The 22,645-nt window shown below is 63.1% G+C and overlaps 5 protein-coding genes across 5 annotated transcripts; 3 read left to right on the top strand and 2 right to left on the bottom strand.

The window, feature by feature from the left end:
* Positions 1–671: 671 nt before the first annotated feature.
* Positions 672–3,934, top strand: CHLRE_11g478750v5 (uncharacterized protein). Its single transcript, XM_001697322.2, has 8 exons — positions 672–886; positions 995–1,057; positions 1,235–1,315; positions 1,915–1,952; positions 2,363–2,436; positions 2,768–2,823; positions 3,128–3,208; positions 3,381–3,934. The coding sequence occupies exons 1-8, from the start codon at positions 767–769 to the stop codon at positions 3,408–3,410; spliced, it is 543 nt and encodes a 180-aa protein (XP_001697374.1). The 5' UTR covers positions 672–766; the 3' UTR covers positions 3,411–3,934.
* A 197-nt stretch (positions 3,935–4,131) lies between these two features.
* Positions 4,132–6,378, top strand: CHLRE_11g478700v5 (uncharacterized protein). The gene is made up of 6 exons (XM_001697321.2): positions 4,132–4,273; positions 4,354–4,416; positions 4,742–4,822; positions 5,073–5,110; positions 5,299–5,372; positions 5,667–6,378. Exons 1-6 carry the CDS (start codon positions 4,184–4,186, stop codon positions 5,711–5,713), a joined length of 393 nt encoding a protein of 130 aa, XP_001697373.1. The 5' UTR covers positions 4,132–4,183; the 3' UTR covers positions 5,714–6,378.
* Positions 6,379–6,471: 93 nt separating this feature from the next.
* On the top strand, positions 6,472–12,087 carry CHLRE_11g478650v5 (uncharacterized protein). Its single transcript, XM_043067683.1, has 9 exons — positions 6,472–6,659; positions 6,723–6,890; positions 7,024–7,095; positions 7,727–7,793; positions 8,415–8,507; positions 9,113–9,240; positions 9,482–9,608; positions 10,117–10,242; positions 10,857–12,087. The coding sequence occupies exons 1-9, from the start codon at positions 6,517–6,519 to the stop codon at positions 11,589–11,591; spliced, it is 1,659 nt and encodes a 552-aa protein (XP_042919688.1). The 5' UTR covers positions 6,472–6,516; the 3' UTR covers positions 11,592–12,087.
* Positions 12,088–12,179: 92 nt separating this feature from the next.
* CHLRE_11g478626v5 (uncharacterized protein) lies at positions 12,180–14,451 on the bottom strand. Its single transcript, XM_043067682.1, has 5 exons — positions 14,190–14,451; positions 13,735–13,866; positions 13,351–13,457; positions 12,982–13,034; positions 12,180–12,569 (listed from the first exon to the last, which is right to left on the bottom strand). Exons 1-5 carry the CDS (start codon positions 14,335–14,337, stop codon positions 12,521–12,523), a joined length of 489 nt encoding a protein of 162 aa, XP_042919687.1. The 5' UTR covers positions 14,338–14,451; the 3' UTR covers positions 12,180–12,520.
* Positions 14,452–14,498: 47 nt separating this feature from the next.
* CHLRE_11g478600v5 (uncharacterized protein) lies at positions 14,499–22,481 on the bottom strand. The gene is made up of 12 exons (XM_043067681.1): positions 21,900–22,481; positions 21,237–21,559; positions 20,947–20,981; positions 20,186–20,461; positions 19,514–19,825; positions 18,685–18,954; positions 18,148–18,423; positions 17,640–17,921; positions 17,314–17,448; positions 16,791–17,063; positions 16,121–16,405; positions 14,499–15,932 (listed from the first exon to the last, which is right to left on the bottom strand). The coding sequence occupies exons 1-12, from the start codon at positions 22,069–22,071 to the stop codon at positions 15,845–15,847; spliced, it is 2,727 nt and encodes a 908-aa protein (XP_042919686.1). The 5' UTR covers positions 22,072–22,481; the 3' UTR covers positions 14,499–15,844.
* Between the last annotated feature and the right edge of the window lie 164 nt (positions 22,482–22,645).

Raw genomic sequence — 22,645 nt, 5'->3', positions numbered from 1 at the left:
CAGGAGATGATTACCGTATGCTGAAGCCCAAAAGCCCACATTGAGCAGGACGCACCGTGTTGATTGAGACGCGGCTCTGAGCCTGGGGGCTGCCATTTCGAGTGGGAGACTGGGAGAGCGCGAGAGGTTGGGCAGCTGAGGGGGCAGGAGGGGCGGGGCAGTGCTGTGTGATGGATCATGTAAAGGGGCAAGAGTGCGGCAAGCAGGACCGGCACCAACTATACAGGCATGGTGCAGCAGAGTTGCCGGACGGCTGCAGATAGGATAGCCGTGTTCAGTCTGGTGAGGGTGAGGCGCTGGTGAAGGGCTCGACCTGCTTGGCCTGCTCAACCTCGACCGGGGCAGCCTCAACGTCGGCCATTGTGTAATGTGTAGGTCAAGGCTTAGTGGGCGGGGCTGGAAGGGCGGAGGTGTGTGAGAAGAGTTGGCGGGGAGGTTAATGAGTATGGGCATATGGGGACACCAATCACACCCGCGCCTGAATCAGATTGGGGGGCAAAGGCACGGGCAAAGGTCAACTGGGAGTGACGCTTTGCCCCGCCATGGGGCCTGCTTGCGCCCGCCATCCACCTGTATCTGACCAACACGGCAGGCTGTTTGTCAGACGCGGATGCGCACGTTGGGGCCGTGGATGTGAACAAAATTTCCCGCGGGAAGTGAAACTGGATCCAGCACGAACGCCGATGAGCCAGCAACACGGCCCCTGTGAGCTCACATATCGGCCCGAACCACCGCGACCATCATGTATATAGAAGTATCGTTGACAATGAAGCATCTCAAAAGCTTGCTGTTGCTGGTGGCGGTCGGCGCGTCCGTGTGGCATGTGCTGGCGGACGAGTCGGAGGAGGCTGGGAGTCCGCTGCCTACCGTGAACATCGGCGTCAAGGTGGATAAGGGCTGCCATACTCTAGTTGAATTAGCTTATGCGTAACCATGCTCTTACCGGTGAACGATCACTGCCTCGCAAATTGCTGTTGTTGTTGGCTTTGTGCAGTTCCGACCAGACTCCTGCGACCCCAAGACAAAGGTCGGCGACTGGGTCGGCGTGCACTATGTGGTAAGTGCCGAGCGCCTCGCGGCTTGCCAGCGTAAGTTGGGTGGCAGGGGTGGCCGCACCGGCCCACGCCGGCAGCCCACCCACCCCACCCCATAGAGGTCTATGCCCGAACCCCCTTCCCACGTCCTTACCCGGAAGCCCCCTAAATCTCACACCATATTTAATCTCACGAACCAGGGCAAGCTGGAGAACGGCGAGGAGTTTGACAACTCGATCACCCGCGGCGAGCCCATTGAGTTCCAGCTGGGCGCGCAGCAGGTGGGGAGCGGGGCACGAGCGAGCCGGGCGGGCGGGGGGCGCTGCAGCATAGGGTGGGGGTGGTGTGGGAAGCTAGTGACAGTCACGTGGGCGCAAGTGGCCCCCTCCACCTCCGTAGGCACTTGCCTAGTGCTGCAGCTTGTTGTGTGTGTGAGTGTGTGGTGGGTGGGATGCGGGTTTCCGGGACAAGGCGGGCACGTGGGCGCGCCCACAGGCTTCCAGCAGGGACTTATCAAGCCTGGCAGGAGTCCTGTGTATGGCACACGGGGTGGTTTCCGGGACACGGGCACATACACGGCCAGCTGCGGCCGCCTCCGCCAGGGGCACACGGCCCCACGGCATAAAGGCTTGCACGTAAGAGGGCCACGCTAGCACACTCAGCATACACAGTATCACGCCAGGACACAGTCAGTAGCGCTAAGATTGTGTGCACGCAAACGCTCTGGCCTAGACATATCCATCGCCACGTCACCAGGTAGCCTGCGTCTGCGCGTGCGCCTGCAAACCCCGCGTACGGTAGCCAGCTCCTCCTGCCCCCCATCCTTGCCTGACCACCCCAAACCACGCCGCCTGGTGCCCCCCCATTCTCCCACTCTCAGGTCATTGCCGGCTGGGAGACAGGCATCCTGGGCATGTGGTGAGCGCTGTCGCTGTGTGCGTGGGGCCGTGGGGGGGAGCGGGGAGGCGGCGGCTGTGGTGATGATTGGGAAATGGTGAGCACTGTCAGATGGAGGTTGCGAGGTTAGGTGTGTGTGTGTGGGGGGGGGGGGGTACCGTGTGCCCAAGCCCAATATATGGCATATCTCAGGGCGGGTGCGGCTGCGGAGGCGGCCGGAAGGTTGTGAGTGCCGCTCAAGGGGCTGCGTGTTGTCCATGCTACGGAGGCCAGGCAGCGGGCCTAAGGCTGCCTCCCTTGTTTTGGCGTGGGCGCTGCCGGCAACCGTGCGCATATGCCACGCGGCATCGGCCCTGAGGCGGTGTCCCTCCGCCTGCTCCATCGCTCAACCGCGCTGCATGTGTTGAGCACTTGCCTTGCACGTGACGCAGTGTGGGCGAGAAGCGGCGCCTGCACATCCCGCCCCACCTGGCCTACGGCGATGAGGGCGCTGGCCCAATCCCTGGTGAGCACGCGGCGGGTAGCCGGAGGGGGACCGACCCCATGAGAATGGAAGAGCCAACTGTAGGACGCATGTCGCGAGAAGGGGGTGAGCAGCCCGCAGGGCAGGGAGTACCGCCGTGGGCGCTGGTGCAGGGACTCGTGCAAAGCAAGGCAGCTGTGAACGCACCCTCCGCCCTGTCTCTCACCCGGCCTCCACCCACGCACGTTCGCCGCCTTCTCCGCTCCCTCTCCGCTCCCTGGGTCTTTGTTTAGTTGGGTTTGGAGTAAGCTGCCCCTCCCCATGGCCTTCTCCTAACTAGTCATGCCTGGAACCCACCTCCCTCCGCCCCCAGCCGGTGCCAGCCTGGTGTTCGATGTGGAGCTGGTCCGCATCACCGACACGCCGCAGGTGAGGGAGGCAGTCGCTAGTGGCAGTTGCAGGCAGTAGCAGCAGCAGTGGCAGTAGCAGCTGGCAGAGCAAGCGGTTGGCGCAAGGGGTGTAGCCGTCCTTGCAGGGGGCCGGGCGGTGAAAGGGTGGTGGGTGCGGAGCGGGCGTGGAAGCAGAAGCGGAAACGGAAGCAGGAGCAGGAGCGGGTTGGGAGGCGATCGCATTCGACCCGCAACCAACCAGGTCCATACCTCCACGCTCCACACCGCTGCTGACCCCTCCGGCTGCCTCCCCCCTGTACATTTGCCGTACACACAATCGGCAGTCTCCCCCCGAGGAGTACGAGGAATACCAGCAGTACAACCCGCCCGGTACGCTGGGGCTGTACGACGAGGATCACGAGGAGGTGAGGCTGGGGGCCAGCGGCTGGGAATGTTGCCGGCTGGGAGGGAAAGACCTCTCGCTTTATCTGGCCCCCCGCTTTTACAAGGCACTACTGGAGACGCACACGCCAAGTTATGCGATTCGGTTTCGCTGGGGCTAGGAATGAACGTGTTCCACTCCGCGCTGCCCCCCAGGAGGACACCGACGACATGATGTGGACGTAAGGCCCGGGCGCTCATGCAGCGGAGAAGGCAGCGGCGGCGGCGGTGCCATGGTGCGTATGGGGGGGCACACGTGTGTTAACAAGCACAAGGAAAACATAGCGCAAAGACAGTGTATGCAATGCAGCAAAGCGACCGTTTACGGATGGGGGAGCACACGTGTGTGCCTGTGGAGCAGCCGGCAGCTGGCAGCTCGTGGTCGAGGCATGTGTGTCCAGTGCTTGTGTGGCTGCAGCAGCGGCTGGGTGGGCTTAGAAGGGGGCTTGGGACTGGGGGATAGACTGGCGGGGGCGGCCGCGGGGCGGTGAGGTGCGTTGCAGCGCTGGTTGTGCCTGCAGGGTTGACGGAGGCCAGAGGATGGCGGCAGTTCATAAGCAGGAACCAAATGGGCTGAGGTGGGGGCTTCGAGACGGGGCTTCCATGGATTGAGAATGAGAGGCTCAAATTGAGCAGGACGCGCCGTGTTGATTGAGACGGAGCTCTGAGCCTGGGGCCAGACCTTGCATTGTCTGTAAGGAAGTGACCCTTTGCGCTGGCGGTATGCAGCCCGGATCAAGGGTTTCACACGTCTACTCCTGACGCCTCCAGAAGCTACGCCCTGACAGGCAGGGCGGAGCATGACGCTTGGGGTGGTGAGGGATGGCGCGCCGTTGTGGCGTGGCGACGGTTGGCCGTTTCCCGCCGATTGGACACCGGTGCATCGCAGCCTTACGGGCCCGACGTAACCGGCGACCTACGCAGCTAAATTTATTGTGTTAGCAACCAGTATTCTTAAAATGGCTGCCATTCATAAGCTGGCCACCGTGGCCGTGGTTTGCGCTCTTTTCGCGGGCGCCTTTGCCGAGGACCTGAAGATCAAGGTCGAGGTGAGTAGATGCAACTTATTCCTGCAGTTGGACACGTTGCCGGAAGTTGAGCTTGGCGATTGTCTCTGCCGGTTTCGCAGCACCTGCCCACGGACTGCGCCGTGAAGGCTAAGGCCGGCGACCGCGTGGCTGTGCACTATGCGGTAGGTGCTGGTGCAGACGGGTGTGGTATGATGCGTGTGGACAAAGGACAGCGAGACATGCAACTCGGTGATCTCAAGACTGGCGACAGAGAGCAGCCTGCTTGCAGTCTGGGTTATGATACAGGCTCTCATGTCATGTCACAAATGGTAGTTGTGCGACACCGCGTCACTGGCCGAATGCTGCTCCTCACGGCACTCCCCCTCGCCTCACACTCTGGCTTCCCTGGCACCCAGCCCGCAACACCGAGCGCAACCTCGCACCCGCCACTGCTTCCGCCCTTCTGCGCACAATCTCCACCGCCAACCTTCTGTTTTGCTTTCTCAGGGCCGCCTGGAGGACGGCAAGGAGTTCGACAACTCGTTCAAGCGCGGCGAGCCCATCAAGTTCACCCTGGGCGAGGGCCAGGTAGGTGCAGGATTCTGCTAATGGAGTAGCTGGGGGTCCCGGCCGATGCGTGTCGGGAGCCGGGGCCAACTCGGTCGTGGCGGGGTCTGGCACCAAGTTGCACCGCTAGCGCCTCTGCGGGCGGCGGCTCCGAGCGTGAAGGCGGCCTCTCCAGAGGTCATGGGTCTGGCGCGTGACACCCTTTCCACTTGGTGCTTCAGCTGGCACACACAGTCCCACACGTCTCACCGTCGCCCATTTTTCCACACAGGTCATCAAGGGCTGGGACCAGGGCGTGGAGGGCATGTGGTGAGTGCGGCGCCTCAAGAGTGCGGCAAGGCAGCGGGGGGACAGAACGTGGTTGCGTGACGTGGCTGGTACTTCTGATGCTTGTGCTGGCATTGACGCAACGGCAATTTCGTTAAGCGGCATCCGCTCTCTGACCCCACCTCCTCCGCCCTCCTTCCCTCCGCCTCCTCCTCCCCTACACCTGGCAGCGCGGGCGAGAAGCGCCACCTGCGCATTCCCCCCCACCTGGGCTACGGCGAGCGCGGCATCGGCCCCATCCCCGGTGGGTGGCGTGTGGGGCCAGGCCTGCTGCGGGCCGCGGCCTGGCAGCTATGGGCTGAAGCTGACGGGGTGGATGGGTGCTCGTGCGATGCTGTGAGCCCAACGATTCCCTGTCTGACTCTCAGCACACACACACGCGCACACACACACATACATACACACGCACACACACACACACAGACACACACATACCGTCCTCGCATATCCCCGTGACCTGCTCATCGCTTTCACCTCCGCCTTTCCCTCACTTTCATCCTCGCCCTACTTCTCCTTGCCGCGCATGCATGTACCGCAGGCGGTGCCACCCTGCTGTTCGATGTGGAGCTGGTTAAGATCAACTAAAGATTTGATGAAGTGGTCTTGGACACAGGCCAGGATAAGTCTTTGGCACGGCCAATGATGGTAGTGGTGGTGGTTGTGATGATGGTAATGGTGGGGGTTGGTTTAGGAGGCGTGCGCTGTGGTACAGTACGGTAGAGCGGGCTTGTGCATGGCGGCTGGTGACTCGGGGCCACAGCTGGGTATGAGGCAGGTTGTGCGGGGCCTGTGGGTGGCGAGCGTGCAGATGTGATGGAGGGCTTGTACTCCGACTCCGAGCCCATGGCAGGCGATGGCAGGGGATGACGTGCGGTGGCTTCCGGCGCTGTATGACAGGGTATCGACGACAGGGAATCGCTGTAAAGGATGCATGGCGACGATGCACGAGACAGCAAGCAAGTGGTCCTGAGTCTGAGCTCTCTGACGTGACTAAGTGTCTGAACGGCGCTTTTGCGCTTGCAGCTTTGGCGGGTTCGTGTTCGCGTTATCGCTGGACAGTTGACAAAGCCTTGGAAAGGGAAGCGATCATTCGTACATGCGCAGGCGGTGGCGTGGTGGCGTGCCAGTCCCATGCGCCCCGTGCCGGCGTCTGCTCCGCACTGCTCCGCCAAGCTCTACGCTGCAGTCTCTAACGCCAGCTCTGGCTGCACCTTCCATATGCTGACGGAGCGCTGTAAACACGTTCCGCGGTCCCAAAACTGAAGGGCTGTCCCAGGGCTGTTGCTGATGCCAAGGCAGGAATGTGTCGGTGTGGCTTCAGTTGGCAAGCTTCATTTCCCAGTCTTATGTTTTTGCATTCAGCTGCATGTAGCTTACAAATTCCCGCAATGGTTTTCGCTCTTGTGCTATTACTTGCGGGGGCAGCAGGCCTTCCCGCGCTGCTGGCGCAGCAGGCTTCGTATACGCCCCCAGCGGATGGCAGCGTTCCTAAGATCGTGCATCATATGCATGGCAACATTTCCATGCTCAGGTAAACCAGCCAGAGCTGCAAAGTCTGCCTTAGTGCGAGGCCTAATGCGCACCCGGAACGCAGCCCTGTGCAGGCTGCGCTTCGAGAGCGATGCATAGAGCTTAATCCCACCTGGACGTTCATGTTCTGGGACGATGAGAAGCTGGTTAACTTCATCAAGACCGAATTCACTTGGTACTATCCCAAGTGGGCAGAGATTGAGCCATTTATCAAGAAACTAGACACGAGCAGGTGCGGACTGGTTCGCTCGGGGACTGGGACCAGGAAGTTGGGCAGGGACGACGGGGGCCGAGGACCCTTGCCACGGCCGTTAACCCGCCGGGAAACCCGACCGTAACAGGGCCCCTGCTCGCTGATGCTGCAGGTATATGCTGATGCACTTCTACGGCGGCATATATTTGGACGTGGACGTGGAGTGCGTCACTCCCTTTGACAGGTGTGCCTGTGTTTGGGCGTGCGGTTGGTGGGTGTGTGTTCGCGCGTGCGGGTTTGAGGTTGACGAAGCCAGGCGGGGGCTGTGGGGACCAGTCGGGGTTACAAGAACCCAACCCAAAACAAAGTCAGACTGCGGCGGCTGCACTGCGGGGACCAGTGGGGCAACAGCGCCGGGTTACTGGGGATGGGTTCGAGATGAGACGAGGGGGAGCCATGGGGAAGCCATGGGGGAGGGGAGGGAAGGGGAGGCTGTCACTGTCATGCTGCAGGAGCCGAGCGCGGGCCATGTGGCTCGGTGTGACCGGGGGCTGGGGTTGGGGCTGGGATCGCCGTGGTCAGGCAGGGGCGGCGGGTGGCAACGGCCGTGACACTGGTATCGCGGTCCGACCCACAACACGCAGTTTGGCGAGTCGGTTACTCAGCAGCGTCAGCCGTACACATCGTACACATTGTCAGTTTCCGGGTCAAAGCCGGCACCGCATGTCGCGTGCGCACAGCCACTAACACGTGCCCGTGCACACATGTGTTTGACGCACACTCGATACACACACACACAAAAAAAACCCTCTCACTAACTCAAGCACGCACCTGCCCCTGCTGTACGCACGTGACGCACACGCCTTGGCACGCAGCCTGGTGGAGCCGCTGTCGCCGCACGCGGCCTGGATGGGCGACTACCCGGAGCCCATGTTCCTCATGGTGGGTGGGGGAGGAACAGGGGGTTGCAAAGATGGTACAGAGACAGGCACAGGGGGGTGGAGCCGGGAGCCGCGCGTGGGGGCACCGTGTGGCAATGGGGATGGGGGTGGGGCTCTGAAGGGAGAGAGAGATGGAGAGGTCTGGTGGACTCAGATCACGAGCTGGAACGCTGGACGCTATGACATGGACGCGGAGGGAAGCCGGCGCAGGGGGGGGGGGCTCCAGACGAGCGTTTGCAAACCCATTGTTACAGCGGGTGGCGGGGGGCAGGGCATGGGTTGTGGGGTAGTAGCTTTGTAGGTGCGTGAGTGAAATTGAGGCATGGAACTCTGCAACGCTGCGCCGCTGCAAGCATTGCCGGCTTCTGACCACGCGTGCCTTTACCCCAACCCCACCGCCAGTACTCCCCGTGGTTGCCCCCCCCCCCGGGCATGAATGTACCCCCCCGGTGTGCCCGCTGTACCTCTGGACGTCGGCACTTCACTTCATATTTGATACACACCATCCCATGGATGGCTACCCCCCCCCCCCGGGCTTACTGTGATCTTATCACCCCGTCCTCCGCATAAACGGCTGCCCCCCCTGCCCCTGCCCTTCTGCCCCCCCTTGTGCCCCCTGCAGTCCTCGGCCCGCGCCACCTTCTGGCTGTACGCGCTGGACCGCATCGCGCGCGTGTGGCGCCACCACGACGCCTGGCACAGCACCGGGCCGCAGGTGGGGAGGAGGAGGAGGAGGGCGGGAGGTGGGGAGGGCGTGGGGTGGGGGGCGTGTGTAGTGGGGGCGTGTGTGTGTGTGGGGGGGGGTGCAGATACCAGCCCAAACTAAACTGAGCCTAGCAAAAGAGCGAGGCGGGGGTGGCGGGGGGTTGGGGATTGTGGGGGGTGCTTCGGGTGTGTGGAGGGTGTGCAGGTCCGGCACGGTATGAGTGTGGGGCGGCACTGGGGGGGGGGGGGCGGCCGGCAGGATAGCAAGGCCGGGAGCAGGGAGCGCGCGCGAGGGCGCTCCCTGCTGGCACGTGGCACGTGGCACATTGCGGCTGCGTCAGACCGCGGCGGCGTGCATATGGCGTCGGGAGGACAATGTCGGGTGGTGAACCCGGCAGGCGGTGGTGTTGGTCACCCAGGTGTGCAGATATGCACGCCCTACGCGGCGGCTGTGGGACGTGGGGATGTGGGCGCGGGGATGCAGGCTGGACGGGGACTCTCTGGTACCCGCTATACCATCCCCACCCCCGCCCCCCACCTGCTCCCCCCCGTTTTTCGTTTGGCTCGGGCATGGCTAACCCCCCCCCCTTCACTTGTTTGAATGTAACCCCCCAGGGCCTGAACGCGGCCGCTGTGGACTGGGTACGGCGCTGGGGCGTGGGCGTGCTGGTGCCCTACCGCACCCGCCGCGCCGAGCCCGAGTTCACAGAGTACATCAAGACCAAGAACAACACCGTGCCCTGGTGGGAGGATGGGTGTTGTTTTGGGGGGATTGGGGTTGGGGTTGGGGTTGGGGTGGGGAGGGGATGGGCAGTGGGATTAGGGGGTGGGGTGGCGTTAAACTAACAGGTTTTACTCTAGTTTCGGTGGTTTGGGTCCCGGTAACTATCATCTGCCCAACCGCCCAACCAACCTGTCAACCACCCAACCGCCCAACCACCCAACCGCCCAACCGCCCACCCAACCGCCCAACCGCGCGCGCAGGTACCAGCTGTCGGACCGGGTGATGCGGCTGACGCCGCCGGGGCCGGGCGAGCCGCCGCTGCCGGCCGTGTGGTACAGCGGCACGGGCGTGACGCGGCTGGCGCAGCTGGGGGAGGCGGGCGTGCAGGTGCGAAAGGGGGGGGTTGTACATACGGCACCAGCCCAAACTAAACCAAACCCTCAAGGGGGGAAGGGACAGGGGTTGGTGGGGTTGGCATTGGTGTGGTGGGATATAGTCGTTGACGCAGCCGCCCGCATGCCCCCACCCCGCCCACTTTTACCTGCTGGTTTCGGTTGGTTTCATTTAGCTTGGGCTGGTATAAACAACCCGCACTGTTACCTAATGTGCGCCACCTCCACCGACATCTCCTCCACCTCTCCCTTTCTCTGGCCGCCGCCCCCTCCCAACCCCTGCCAACCCCTCCCGCCGCCCTTCCAACACCCCTCGCCCGAACGCCTCCCACCTCCTCCCCCGCTACCATTAACTAATCATGAATGTAACCCCCTCTACCATCGACCACTTCCTCAACTGAACCATGAATGCAACCCCCAAACCCCCTTGCTGTCTACTTCGCTACACTTCTCTGTACCAATCCTTGCAACCCCCCTTGCCCCGCCCCTCCCACCCCCCCCAGGCCCTGCCCGCCATCCCGCCCAGCAACGCCTCCGCGCTGCAGCCGCACATGTCCATTGGCTTCCTGGCCAACGAGCTGCTAGACCCGCCCGGGTGCGGCGGGCCGCAGCTGGAGGCCTGCAAGCAGGTGCGGCAGGGAGGGTGGGAGCGTGTGTGGCGGTGTGTGTGCCTGTGGGTGGGTGGGTGGTGGTGGTGTTGCGTGTGGGGGGATTGTAGATACCAGCCCAAACGAAACGGAACCCAGTGCAATAGAGCGACGAGGAGAGCGCGGTGTGGAGGGGAGGTCGTTTGTTCCAATCCCAAAGAAACCAAGATTCACCACCAGGACCAGGTGGGGTTGGTGGTGGTGCGCAGGGGGCAGCAGGCGCGTCGTTACGGAGGAATCTACAAACGTGCGAGTGTGTTTGCTTGGAGGTGCCGACAGGGGTACATTGGGAGGGCAGGGAGGGCAGGGAGGGCAGGGAGGGCAGGGAGGGCAGGGAGCGGGCCGCTGGCTCCTGCACCCTCCCCGCTAACCACCCCTCCACCTGGTCCAGTCTGGAGCCTGGACCCCGACCCCAACCCCCTTGTACTTGTCAACATCTTCTCGGCATAATTAATCATGCATATCATCCGCCCAACCCCCACCCCCAACACCACACCTGCTGTCTACTTCGCTGCACTTCTCTGTACCAATCCTTGCAACCCCTGCACGCCTTCACTTCTTAAATAATCATCAGTGTAACACACACACCCCTGCAGTCCTGGTGCAACACCACCTGGCCGCTTGCCTACGTGGTGCACCACTGCATGAACACCTGGCGCGGCCGCATCGGCACCACACGACTGCTGCTGCGGCGCCGGCAGCTGCTGATGGGGACAACAGCGGGCGGGAGCCGCCTTGGCGAGGAGGAGGAGGAGGAGGTGGAGGAGGAGGTGGAGGTGGGAGGAGGAGGAGCCAGCAGCAGCAGCGGTGGCAGCGGCCCAGTAGAGGAGGAGGAGGGGGGTGCGGAGCTGGAGGTGGTGCATGGGACCCTGCGGCGGCTGCTGACGAAGGAGGCGGCGGAGGCGGGAGGAGCAGCGTTGGCGGTAGCGGCGCAGGAGCGGCGGAGGCGGCAGCAGCAGCAGCAGCAGCAGCAGCGCCTGCAAGGGAGTGGGGAGGGCGCGGCGGGCGAGCAGTGGGCGGTGGAGGAGGTGCGGGTGTACGGGAAGGCGGGGACGGCGTGGCGGCGGCGGGCGGTGGAGGTGGTGGACGGGGAGGGGGCGGTGGAGGGGGCGGGGTCGTGGCTGGCGGTGGAGGAGCGGCGGGTGCAGGGGGACGCGGCCACAGCCTGGCGGATGCAGGAGGTGAAGCGGGTGGGGGCCGTAGCAGGGGCGGAGGCGGCAGTAGCAGGGGTGGAGGCGGCAGTTGCAGGGGCGCAGGAGGGCGGGAGAGGCACGACCCGCCGCACTCGGCGTGAGCGGCGGCGGCGTGCAGCTGTGCAGGAAGAGGTGTAGGGTGGGGTATGGCTGGGTCGGGAGTGGTATAATGGCTGGGTCGGGAGTGCTATGCACACACGTGGGGTAGCCAGTCGGACTTGAAGCGGGCAGGATGGATAAATTGGTGGGCAGCCAGGATGTGTATGTGTGTGTTTTAGTAACGGAACGAAAGCATGCGCACGTGTGTGCATTCGGGTGCTGCGCTGCTGCATTGGGCGCGCGGCGGACTGCGTGTGGCGGGCTGCCACAGCCTGTGGGCCCCGCCCCCGTTCTTCACACGAACGGCTACCCCCCGCTAGTTTGGCTCATTCGCATTGGGTTTGGTGTGGCTAGTCTGGTGGACCGGTGGAATGTGCGTGGGTGCTGCTGTGGGCGTGTGGGATTGGCGCTGGCGAAGGGTAGTGGTGCGTGTGCATCGCCGCCCTACGAAGAGCTACTTGCAGCAGGTGGGAATGAAGGATGCATGCAGCTGCGTGGCTCGGGAGTGTTGTTAAATGTGTTACAGCTTGGATCGTGCATTCGTGCCTGCTGCTTGCTGCTTGTTGCCGCAGTTCGAAACACCGCCACCCACCACCACATCAGCTACCGGCATCCCGCACCAGCTGCGGCCGAGTCAGACATATTGCCGTTCGCTGTCATGCTCACACAGCAAGGGCACCGCCCACCATCATCACTAGACACCGCCCTGGCTTCCCACGCCCGTACACAACGCAGCAAGGGAACTGGTTGCACGCGTTCACCACGTGTCAGCTTGTGTGTGTACAGCTACGCCGCACCTGCTGCAGCTGCACCCATGCCCTGTACACTTCCGGGCTAGCTGCTGTCGCCCCCGTCCTTCATGTCACCGCACCACCGACTGCCCTCGTAGTCAGTCAGCCCCAGTCTCCCATTCCTTGATGTTCAAGCCTCATCTACTGCCCCGCCTAGTCAGCCCCCTGCAGCCGCCCTCAGCCGCCCCAGGAGATGCGGCCCACAAAGGGCACCCGCACCGAGCCACTGCGCGATGGGGGAAGTGGGGTGTAGGCGGGTGGCCGAGGGTGGGGGCGGGTGAGGGGCGCGGGCATGTGGCATTCTCGTAATCGGTTCTGTCGATGTGTGGGGGGACGGTGTGTGTGTAAATGTAGCACACGCCACCGGCCGCCCCTACCCATATACACATGCGTACACATGCACAAGCGGACACACACAGCACCGCACACGCACACGCACACACACGCACGCACACACACACACACACACACACACACACACACACACACACACACACACACACACACACACACACAAGACGCTCGGTATCGGTAGGTATCCGTAAGTAACTCCGTCGCGCCGTCTGGGCGGGCTTCGTTTTGTTGTTTTCTTTTCAACACACACACACACACACACACACACGTAAGGGGCTCGTCACCTGCCGGTGCTCTTGTCAACATCCACGTCCGCGAACGGATTCCGCACAGCCACCTGGTGCGTGTGAAGTGCGAGGTGTGCGTGTGTGGGGGTGGAGGGTGGAGTCGCAGATACCAGCCCAGACAAAACCGAACCCAATGCAAAAGATGCGCGGGGCGGGGGTGGCGGATGCACGGGATGCATGGGTCAGGTACCGCAGTAGGACTGAATAGGACAAGCGGCGGCAACGTGGGCAGCAGGGAGCCTCGGCCAGAGACCGTGTAAGCGCGCCGAGGCAACGACGCGCGTACGGCCCAAGCCCCACCCCCCACCCGGTGTGTGCCTTTGACCCCCCGCTGCCCCCTCCCGGCCCTCCCACCCGCCCGCCCACCTGGTCGGGTGTGCTGGCCACCTTGGTCAGGGGCGCCCTCACCACTGTGGGGCCGCCGGGCTTGCTAGCCACGATGGTGCCCGGAGCCGCCACCACCGTGCCGCTGGCTGCGTGCCATCAGCAGTGGCACAGGCAAGAGAGCACGTACGTAACTGGAAACAAAGAGAAGCGGTTGAGGTGTGCGCGTGTGCAGCAGTGGATGGAGGTGGGGCCCGCCCGCCTGCCTGCCTCTGGCGGCGGCATGCACCCTCATGCACCAGCGACCAACCAACCGTGTGGCCCTAGCTAGCTGCCAGCACCGCCCCCATCCTCCACCACCTCTCAACGTCGTCCTGTCATGATCCGGCGGTAGGGGCTGGGGCTGGGTGCCGCTCCCGCACTCACCCGTGGCCGCGACGGCGGTGCCAGGCGCCGTCACACCCACGCCGGTGACCGCCCCGCCGCCGCCGCCACCACTACCACCGCCACCGCCACTGGCGGAAGGCGAAGAGTCAAGTAGCTTGCGTGGGACACCGCCTGTGTGCATGCGTGGTTGCGTAGATGCATGTTGCGCACGCGCGTGTGTGTGTGTGTGTGTGTGTGTGTGTGTGTGTGTGTGTGTGTGTGTGTGTGTGTGTGTGTGTGTGTGTGTGTGTGTGTGTGTGTGTGAGAGAGAGAGGGGCGGGCGGCGATGCGTACGGATCGATGATTGCTTCCTGGTGACATGCACGCACGTGCAGTGTCCCTTACTACGTCGTCACGGCGTGTGCATTCATCCCGTGTGCCAACAGGGACATCTATCTCTAACGATACCCGTGAGTGCCTCTCCCCGCCCTGCTTCCGCTTTCTGCCTATCTCACCCGCGCCTGCTATGGCTGTAGCTGCTGTAGCTGCTGTAGCTGCTGTAGCTGCTGTAGCTGCTGGCAGGAGCAGTGGCAGTAGCACGAGGCCCCACATCGCCGCCGAAGCGGCAGTCTGCAGCGGTCGCATGTTGTTACAACCAGCCATGCTGATGGGGCTTGGCGCGGCTGTGTGCGCCTGGCAATAAGCTAGTCGTCCAAACTGCTTGGCCTCTTCACCTCGATGTGGCTGGGCTCACTGCTGGCTGCTGGCTAGAACTGGCGGCGTTGGGCTCACGGCACGTATGGTTCAAACAAAGTATACAAACGTTCTTTTTTGCATTACAACATCCCCGGTTCGTGCAAGCAGCAGCGGGAACCTGACGGCCGCGTGGGTCGCTGGGTCCCAAGGGCACCTCCGCTCGTGCCAAGCAAGCGTATCCTTGCGTGCTCGTAAAGTTGCCACGGACCACGAACCCAATCAACTTGCAAGCGAACACATACCGTACCGTATGCACAGGCCCGACAGATCGACCTGGCCTTGCTGCCCTCCTGCTGCTGCCACTTCAGTCGCCTGCTGCTGGCCGTGCGACCTCCCGGCCACACACACACACACACACACCCGGCCGCGCTTCAGGGAATCTCCGAGTGCATCAGGCCTTCCCACATTCAGAGCCGACAAGTTTTACTTGGCCCCAAGTGCCGCCTGCAGGGTTAGCAGGGTAGCATGCAGCTACACGCGCTACGAGAGGTGTCGCCTACTTGTCAACATACAACAACCTCATGCCGCCGTCTACTGTACAACAGCGCAATCTTGCCCCGCCTACCTCCGCCAGTCCGCCCATGCTGCCACGTGTGTCGCGTCTTGATTGAAATGGTGGACTTGAATCTGGGCGCATTGTTTGCTTTCAAAACATGCTCACGGGCCGCCGCCGCTGCTCCTGGTACTGCAGTTACGGCAGACGCGCCCTCACAAGAAAGAATGAACGCCGGCATTGCCTTGGTCGCGCGTCCCTACCTGTTCAGTTTCCCAATGCCTCCCGGTACAACAACCTACCGGTACATTTAAACAACCGCAACGAACAGCCACGAGACCGACTGAGAACCATCATGCGTGCCAAGTGTCCCTTCGACTGCCGCCTTGCTTGCTTACCAGCAATTAACGGATTAGGAGGCGGCTGGGCATGTTGAACTAGTGCATGACGCTGAAAAGTGCGTGCGTCTTTATTAGGCAGCCTCGCTCCTGCCTGCATTGTAAGTACCTAATCAATCATCATAACATTTCCCCAGCCTTCCTAGATTCATACGAGTTGCTTGCTCATGTATGGTACACAGTCCTCACCTCTCTCCGGAGTGCCACCTATCCCGCACTCCCGCCCTATCGTGATGTATGGTGTGTACATTTATTTCCGTTCAGTCCCGTGCCTTCATGTAAAGCCAGCGAGAGCGCGTATACTGCCGGCTCCTCACGAGAATTGCACCATGACCATACACCCACCCACCCACCCCCACCCCGGTACACGCCAGAACCCACTTCCATCCCTCCAATTCCCGATGGTGTGTGCTGGGTATGCGCACGAAAAGAATTAAACACCCATTCGACCCACGCGCAGGAGGTGAGGCGCCAACGCGATGTACCTGATCAATCTGAGTAAGTAGTTCTTAGGTCTCGCTCCTCACATCAGCAGACGCTGGAGGCGGCGGTGGCCGCCGCCACCGCCCCAGAAGTAGGTACCGGTGTGGTAGGGCACATCCACCGACACGCTGCAGGTAGGGATGTGTGTGTGGGGGGGGGGGGCGCGGGTAAATGCCGAGGAGTGGCGGCAGGCTGAGTGACGGAGGGACAGAGGCAAAGACTCCTGCACCCTCCCGCATCCCCGCCCTTCCTCCTGCTGAGAAGCTACCTTCGAATCCGAGCAGGCACACCGGCGACGCCCGCAGTACGCACGCACCTGCCGCTCTTGCCGGCGTCCACGTTGACGTTCGTGTACGGCGCCTTAACATTGACGCCCGTCTGACCCTGCTGGCCCTGCTGCTGCTGCTGCTGAGACTGGCCCTGGCCCTGCTGGTTGTTTTTGTTGTTGTTGCCACTGCTGCTACTGCCGCTCCCACCACCGCTGCTACTGCCGGGCACGTTGACATTAACGCCCACATTGGCGCCGCCGCCATCAGAGCTGCTGAGGCGGCGGCCCCCCCAGGCGTTGGTGCCGGAGTAGAAGGGCGCGGTCACGGACACACTGCGGCGAGGGGAAGTAAGGCAATGGGACGGCAGGGAAGCGGTGATTGTTACGGTAGGAGCAAGGCACATGCGCTGCAGCCCTGCTATTGCTGCACCCCTGCTACTGCTGCACCCCTGCTACGGATGCACCCCTGCTGCACGTGTGCTGCACCTCACTTGCTCGGCAACCGCCGGCCTTCTCCCACCCCCACCCCACCCCCACCCTGGTGCAGGACCCGCCCTTAGCTGGCTGCGAACACACCTGCACGACGTGGCTGGCCCCGCCGGCACAGTCCCCACACAGTCCCGACACAGCAGGCCCTACAGAACTAACGTTCCCAATCACTTGACCGTACTTCTATTGCCTACTGGGCTATAAATACAGACATGCGCTCCCTACGCACCTGCCGCTCTTGCCGGCATCCACGCCCACGTCAGTGTACGGCGCCTTGACGTTGACGGCCGTCTGACCCTGCTGGCCCTGCTGCTGCTGCTGAGACTGGCCCTGGCCCTGCCGGTTGTTGTTATTGTTGTTGCCACTGCTGCTACTGCCGCTCCCACCACTGCCGCTACTGCCGGGCACGTTGACGTTGACGCCCACATTGGCGCCATCAGAGCTGCTGAGGCGGCGGCCCCAAACGTTGGTGCCAGAGTAGAAGGGGGCGGTCACGGACACGCTGCGGCGATCGAGGGGAAAGTAAGGCGACACACACACGTCATGCGGGCGGCAGGTTGGGCAGCAGGAGATGCATTGGCGCAACGGCGCAAGCTCATGAAGAGGCGGGGCAGGGGCACCAGCAAGTAACCAGCAATGTAACCTCCCGATCCCCATGCACTGTACGGTTTACTGATGCGCGGGCCCCCAGCCCACCACAGACGCCGCGGTCACGAGCAGCCGCCACTCCCCCGGGCCCCTAGTGCACGCACCTGCCGCTCTTGCCGGCCACGACGTTGACGTCTGTGAAGGGCGCCCTGACGTTGACGCCCGTCTGGCCCTGAGACTGCTGCTGGCCCTGTTGGCCCTCAGACTGGCTTTGGGATTGCTGCTGGTCGCCGCTTCCACTGCGAAGGGCGTAGTGGGGAGCGTTGTGCGTTAAGTCTCAGACCCTATCTACCCGGAGATTCGCGAAAGGGCCAGCAGGCAGGCAAGGCCCCGACCAGTGTCCACCCTGCCCACCCACCCACCCACCCGCCCGCCCGCCCGCCCGCCCGCCCGCCCGCCCGCCCACCCAACCGGACCCCCCCCCCTTCACCTGCTGCTGCCACTCTTTCCGGCATCCACGTTGACGTTCGTGTACGGGGCCTTCACGTTCACCGCCGCCGCACTGCCGCCGCCGCCATTCTGCTGCTGCTGCTGCTGGCCCTGGGGGTTGTTATTGTTGTTGCCACTGCTGCTACTGCCACTCCCGCCACTGCCGCTACTGCCAGGCACGTTGACATTGACATCCACATTGGCGCCGCCGCCGTCAGAGCTGCTGAGGCGGCGGCCCCCCCAGGCGTTGGTGCCGGAGTAGAAGGGCGCGGCCACGGACACACTGCGGCGAGGGGGAAGTAAGGAGATGGAGGAGGAGGTAACAAATAAAGGCATTGGGCTTCACACACTAGCACTTGAGGCAGTCCCAGCAGGCAACACCGCGCCAGGTCATGCTTATTACGGTGTGATGAGGTATATTCTTGGGCAGCAGAAAGCAGACTTGGTAAGAGGGACTGGACTCCCTTCCTGTTCTTGATATACCCTCTGCTGTGCGCAAACGCGCGCACCTTCCGCTCTTGCCGGCATCCACAGCCACGTCAGTGAAGGGCGCCTTGACGTTGACGCCCGTCTGACCCTGCTGCTGCTGCTGCTGAGACTGGCCCTGGCCCTGCTGGTTGTTTTTGTTGTTGTTGCCACTGCTGCTACTGCCGCTCCCACCACCGCTGCTACTGCCGGGCACGTTGACGTTGACGCCCACATTGGCGCCACCGCCATCAGAGCTGCTGAGGCGGCGGCCCCCCCAGGTGTTGGTGCCGGAGTAGAAGGGCGCGGTCACGGACACACTGCGGCGAGGGGGGAGTATATGGATGACAGGAGGGGATGGAGATGGTTGGGAGGTTGAAATGAGGCACGTTGCGGGTGTGGGGGCAAGTCAACAAGTCAAACCGAACCCCTTGACACGAGAACCAGAACCCAAAACCAGCCCGAGCACGGAACGAAGAAACAGCTATAGCCTGGGGGGTCGAAATGATGTGGAAGGCTCACGTAAGGGCCTCAGCAGCCAGACGCACGCACCGCAGCGGCATGCACGTAATTACACGCACCTGCCGCTCTTGCCGGCATCCACGCCCACATCGGTGAAGGGCGCCTTGACGTTGACAGCCGTCTGACCCTGCTGGCCCTGCTGCTGCTGCTGCTGGCCCTGCTGAGACTGACCCTGGCCCTGCTGGTTGTTGTTGTTGTTGCCACCGCTGCTACTGCCGCCAGGCACGTTGACGTTGACGCCCACATTGGCGCCGCCGCCATCAGAGCTGCTGAGGCGGCGGCCCCCCCAGGCGTTGGTGCCGGAGTAGAAGGGCGCGGTCACGGACACGCTGCGGCGAGGGGGAGGGGAGTGGCAGGCGGGACATGGGGGGTTGGGTGGTTGCGACTGGGCGGCGGATGGGATGCACGCGTCGTGTGTGCGGGGTAAAGCCAGAAACCAAAACCCCTTCAGTTGAGACCCAACAGAATCCGAAACACCAGCCCCCAGGGGAACCCCTGCCAGCCCCATCAAGCATGGAGAGCAAGCAAGATTGCATGGGTTACAAGAGGTAGGGACCTGCTGACGCAGTTACGAGCCAGTGACGTGGAGAACGAACACCCTGCTCTGGACCCCAGGGGCGTGCCGCCTGCAGCGCCGTCGGCCTACTCTAGCTCTAGCAGGCTTGCTCCCATAGGACGCTCCTCCCGCCAAGCAAGTGTTGCGTGTCGCGAAATCGTTTGGGTAGAGGTAGGATGATGATGATGATGTCAGGTAGGGAACCCGATACACGTACGGCGACGGCAGCAGGCACACACACGTAGTGACCCGATCGAGAAGTGCTCCCACGCACATCGCTCACAGCGCTAGACTCCAGCCATTAGTGAGTCCCAAAGCCCGCCCGCACGCACCTGCCGCTCTTGCCAGCATCCACGGCCACGTCAGTGAAGGGCGCCTTGACGTTGACAGCCGTCTGACCCTGCTGGCCCTGACCCTGACCCTGCTGCCCACTGCTACTGCCGCCGCTGCCCTGCTGCTTGGACTGCTGCTGCTGCTGCTGCTGCTGGTTGCCACTGCTGATACTGCCGCTCCCACCACTGCTCGTGCCGCCGGGCACATTGACATTGACATCGACGTTAGTGTTGCCATCCGTGCCAGTGGTGGTGAGGCGGCGGCCCCCCCAGGCGTTGGTGCCGGAGTAGAAGGGCGCGGTCACGGACACGCTGCGTGCGGCGAGGGTGAGGGGAGTGGCAGGGGCGACGTGAAGATATGGAAGCGACTGTGCGGCGGATGACGTGTATGTCCGTGCGTGGTCAAGCCAGGAACCCAAACCCCGCAAGACCCAACAGAACCCGAAACACCAGCCCCATCAAGCACGGAAGGAAAGAAAGAGTTGCGAGCCGGGGGATCATTTGGGTCGAGGTAGAATCGTGATGAAGCCAGGGCACAACCCAATGCACGTACGGCGATGGCAGGGGCACACGCGTATTAACCCGATCGAGAAGTGCTCCCACATCGCTCACAGCGATAGATAGGCTCTATCTAGTCATGAGTGAGCCCGTCCTGATGCCCGCCGCACGCACCTGCCGCTCTTGCCGGCATCCACAGCCACGTCGGTGAAGGGCGCCTTGACATTGACTGCCGTCTGACCCTGCTGGCCCTGCTGCTGCTGATCTTGGCCCTGGCGGTTGTTGTTGCTGTTCTGGTTGTTGCCATTGCTGCTACTGCCGCTTCCGCCACTGCTACTGCTGCCGGGCACGTTGACATTCACGTCAACGTTGGTGTTGGTCGTGGTCAGGTGGCGGCGGCAGCCGCCCAGCCAGTCCACCACTCCCACACCAGGGATGACCACACAGCCACTGTATGCCGGGGGGGAACAGGCACAGTGGGGGGAGGGGGGGAGGAACACGGTCTGTGTGTAAAATACAAGCCCAAACTAAACCAAACCAACTATAACGAGCGGAGCACAGTTTGTTGCAAGCGATAATACTTATGGGATGAGAGATGGCAAATGAGTTTTCAATCCTCACAGACCGAAAGCGAACAAGCAAGGTAGAGCGGGTGCGTGTGTGTGTGAAGGAGACGATGGGCCCGCGCTGGGAAGTGGAGAGCGGGCAGGCGAGCAAGGGAAGGACCAAAGGCAAATGTGAAGAGAAGTCCCGAGAATGGGGATGGGAAAAGGCGGGAGCACGCACATGTATAACCCTGCCTGCCTCCTCGCCCAACAGCCCCGCAGCTCGCCCCACTGCCCTGCACCCTCCACACACAACCCGCCCTCTCCACACACACAGCCCCGGTTGCGCATTTTCTAACACACACGGCCCCGGCGGCTCTAATCACCTACCTGCCGGTGGGCTTGCCATCGGCCTGCACGTTGACCTGTCAGGGGTGGGGCCGGGGGCGTGCACGTGGGGTTTGGGTTGGGTGTGGGTTGGGTTGGGTGTGGGTTGGGTTTGGGTCGGGGTCACGAGGCGGCGAGGGGAGTCACCGGAGGCGCGTGGAGGCGGCCGCGGACACGCCAGAGGCACCGAATAGCGCGCCCAGACACTTGTACGTCACTCGGCACTCGACCCACGCACTCACCCGCAAGCACTCGCCCCCGCGCACTCGCCCCGACCCACGCACCCAACCCACCAGGAGCGGCTTCTGGTGGGGGTCGCCGAGCACCACCGCCACGCCACTGGCGGCGCCGCCACCGCTGGCGGCCGACTGCAGCGGCTGCTTCGGCAGCGGCAGCGGCTGGCTCGGGACCTGGAGCTGAGGCTTGGGCTGCTGGTGGGAACCGCCGGAGGCGGAGGTGGAGGTGGAGGTGGAGGGTGGGGTGGTGACGGCGACGGCGGTGAAGGGCGCCCGGACCTGCACGTTGGGGTTACCGTCACTGTTGCTGTTGCCGTTGCTGTTGCCGTCGGTGCCGCCGACCAGCTGAGGGGTAGAGTTCATGAGGGTACGCGCGGCGCCTGTGTGTGTGTGCACGTGTGTGTGTGTATGTGTGTGTGTGCGTGTGTGCCAGGGAAAGAGGCCTCAGTGCCCTGTGGGCGTGTGCACAGCAGTGTGTGTTGCGGCGCGGGAGCGAGGTCAGCTGCCCGCCACCCCGCCTACCTGCCGCACGTGCATGGCGGCAAGTCTCTTGAGCCGCCCGCCAGCCCCGCCATCAGTCCCTCCGGCCAACAGCCTCAGCGTCAGCCTCAAACCCCTTCCACCTCCTCCGCACAATAATGTGGCGCACACCCACACCCATACCCACACACCCACCCATCCCGGTCTCATGCGACCCAAATACACATTCCCCCACCCCACCTGCGGGATGCGTGAGCATCAGCATCAGCAGCATGGGCAGCGCCGCGGCAGCGAGGGCGGCGCCGGCGGAGGCGAAGGTGGCGGCGGCAGTCGGCGGCGACGGCGACCGACGCGAGGCGGAGTCAGGGCCGGCCCGGGCCCGAGGCGGCCGGCGGGCGATCTGGCCTGCCATTCGCACTGCTACTGCTGCTACTGCTGACTGGGAAGATGGCGTTGCGTGATTGACGTTAGGAGCTAGTGTGGGCGGCTGGAGACAAAGGGTATAGAGCACTAGAGCTAGATAGCTAGGACTCTATGGCGGTGCGTGTTTCACGTGTGCCTGTGTTGATGCCCGTGTTTCCTGGACTGTTTCTGTTGCACAAGTGCGTTTATAAGTGTTCCTGCACGGGGGGAGAAGCCCCGCGAGCAGCGGGCAAGGTCGTGGCAGTCCTTGCCGCGGCCACGGGCAGGGAGCAGACCTCGCTCGCTCGGCCATCGACCAAGGCGAGCGAGGAGCGCGTTCGCGCTTCGCTCGCTCGTGTGCTTTAAAGCATAGCATGCTTGCTACAAGCTAGTTGCCAAGGCTTGAGCAATGAGCTTGCTATCACGGTGGTCAAACGACGGGCTCGGACGCAGGAACCCCTGGGTCGGCTGGTCGCGGGGACACGCCACGCCATGCGATGCCACGCGCGGGGACACTCCACAGGATCCCCGTGATAAGACACCCCATCAGCTATCCCAGCAGGCAGACGTGATTGCTCCCTATG

This window comes from Chlamydomonas reinhardtii, chromosome 11, assembly GCF_000002595.2.
Source record: "Chlamydomonas reinhardtii strain CC-503 cw92 mt+ chromosome 11, whole genome shotgun sequence".
NCBI classification, from domain to species: Eukaryota; Viridiplantae; Chlorophyta; class Chlorophyceae; order Chlamydomonadales; family Chlamydomonadaceae; genus Chlamydomonas; species Chlamydomonas reinhardtii.
This window is presented reverse-complemented; position numbering and strand designations above follow the sequence as displayed.

What these genes read in the sequence shown, in the direction of transcription:
- CHLRE_11g478650v5 (XM_043067683.1), top strand. Translation starts at nt 6,517, where the DNA reads ATGGTTTTCGCTCTTGTGCTATTACTTGCGGGGGCAGCAGGCCTTCCC. An exon ending in CGGAGCCCATGTTCCTCATG is followed by an intron (nt 7,794 to 8,414) that starts GTGGGTGGGGGA and finishes TGCCCCCTGCAG; the next exon opens with TCCTCGGCCCGCGCCACCTT. An exon ending in GGCACAGCACCGGGCCGCAG is followed by an intron (nt 8,508 to 9,112) that starts GTGGGGAGGAGG and finishes GTAACCCCCCAG; the next exon opens with GGCCTGAACGCGGCCGCTGT.
- CHLRE_11g478600v5 (XM_043067681.1), bottom strand. Translation starts at nt 22,071, where the DNA reads ATGGCAGGCCAGATCGCCCGCCGGCCGCCTCGGGCCCGGGCCGGCCCT. An exon ending in GATGCCGGCAAGAGCGGAAG is followed by an intron (nt 17,922 to 18,147) that starts GTGCGCGCGTTT and finishes CCCTCGCCGCAG; the next exon opens with TGTGTCCGTGGCCGCGCCCT. An exon ending in GTGGCCGGCAAGAGCGGCAG is followed by an intron (nt 17,064 to 17,313) that starts GTGCGTGCACTA and finishes CGATCGCCGCAG; the next exon opens with CGTGTCCGTGACCGCCCCCT.
- CHLRE_11g478626v5 (XM_043067682.1), bottom strand. Translation starts at nt 14,337, where the DNA reads ATGGCTGGTTGTAACAACATGCGACCGCTGCAGACTGCCGCTTCGGCG. An exon ending in TACAGCCATAGCAGGCGCGG is followed by an intron (nt 13,867 to 14,189) that starts GTGAGATAGGCA and finishes GCATGCACACAG; the next exon opens with GCGGTGTCCCACGCAAGCTA. An exon ending in TGGCCAGCACACCCGACCAG is followed by an intron (nt 13,035 to 13,350) that starts GTGGGCGGGCGG and finishes CACACGCACCAG; the next exon opens with GTGGCTGTGCGGAATCCGTT.
- CHLRE_11g478750v5 (XM_001697322.2), top strand. Translation starts at nt 767, where the DNA reads ATGAAGCATCTCAAAAGCTTGCTGTTGCTGGTGGCGGTCGGCGCGTCC. An exon ending in GGGTCGGCGTGCACTATGTG is followed by an intron (nt 1,058 to 1,234) that starts GTAAGTGCCGAG and finishes CTCACGAACCAG; the next exon opens with GGCAAGCTGGAGAACGGCGA. An exon ending in ACGACGAGGATCACGAGGAG is followed by an intron (nt 3,209 to 3,380) that starts GTGAGGCTGGGG and finishes GCTGCCCCCCAG; the next exon opens with GAGGACACCGACGACATGAT.
- CHLRE_11g478700v5 (XM_001697321.2), top strand. Translation starts at nt 4,184, where the DNA reads ATGGCTGCCATTCATAAGCTGGCCACCGTGGCCGTGGTTTGCGCTCTT. An exon ending in ACCTGAAGATCAAGGTCGAG is followed by an intron (nt 4,274 to 4,353) that starts GTGAGTAGATGC and finishes CCGGTTTCGCAG; the next exon opens with CACCTGCCCACGGACTGCGC. An exon ending in CGGCATCGGCCCCATCCCCG is followed by an intron (nt 5,373 to 5,666) that starts GTGGGTGGCGTG and finishes CATGTACCGCAG; the next exon opens with GCGGTGCCACCCTGCTGTTC.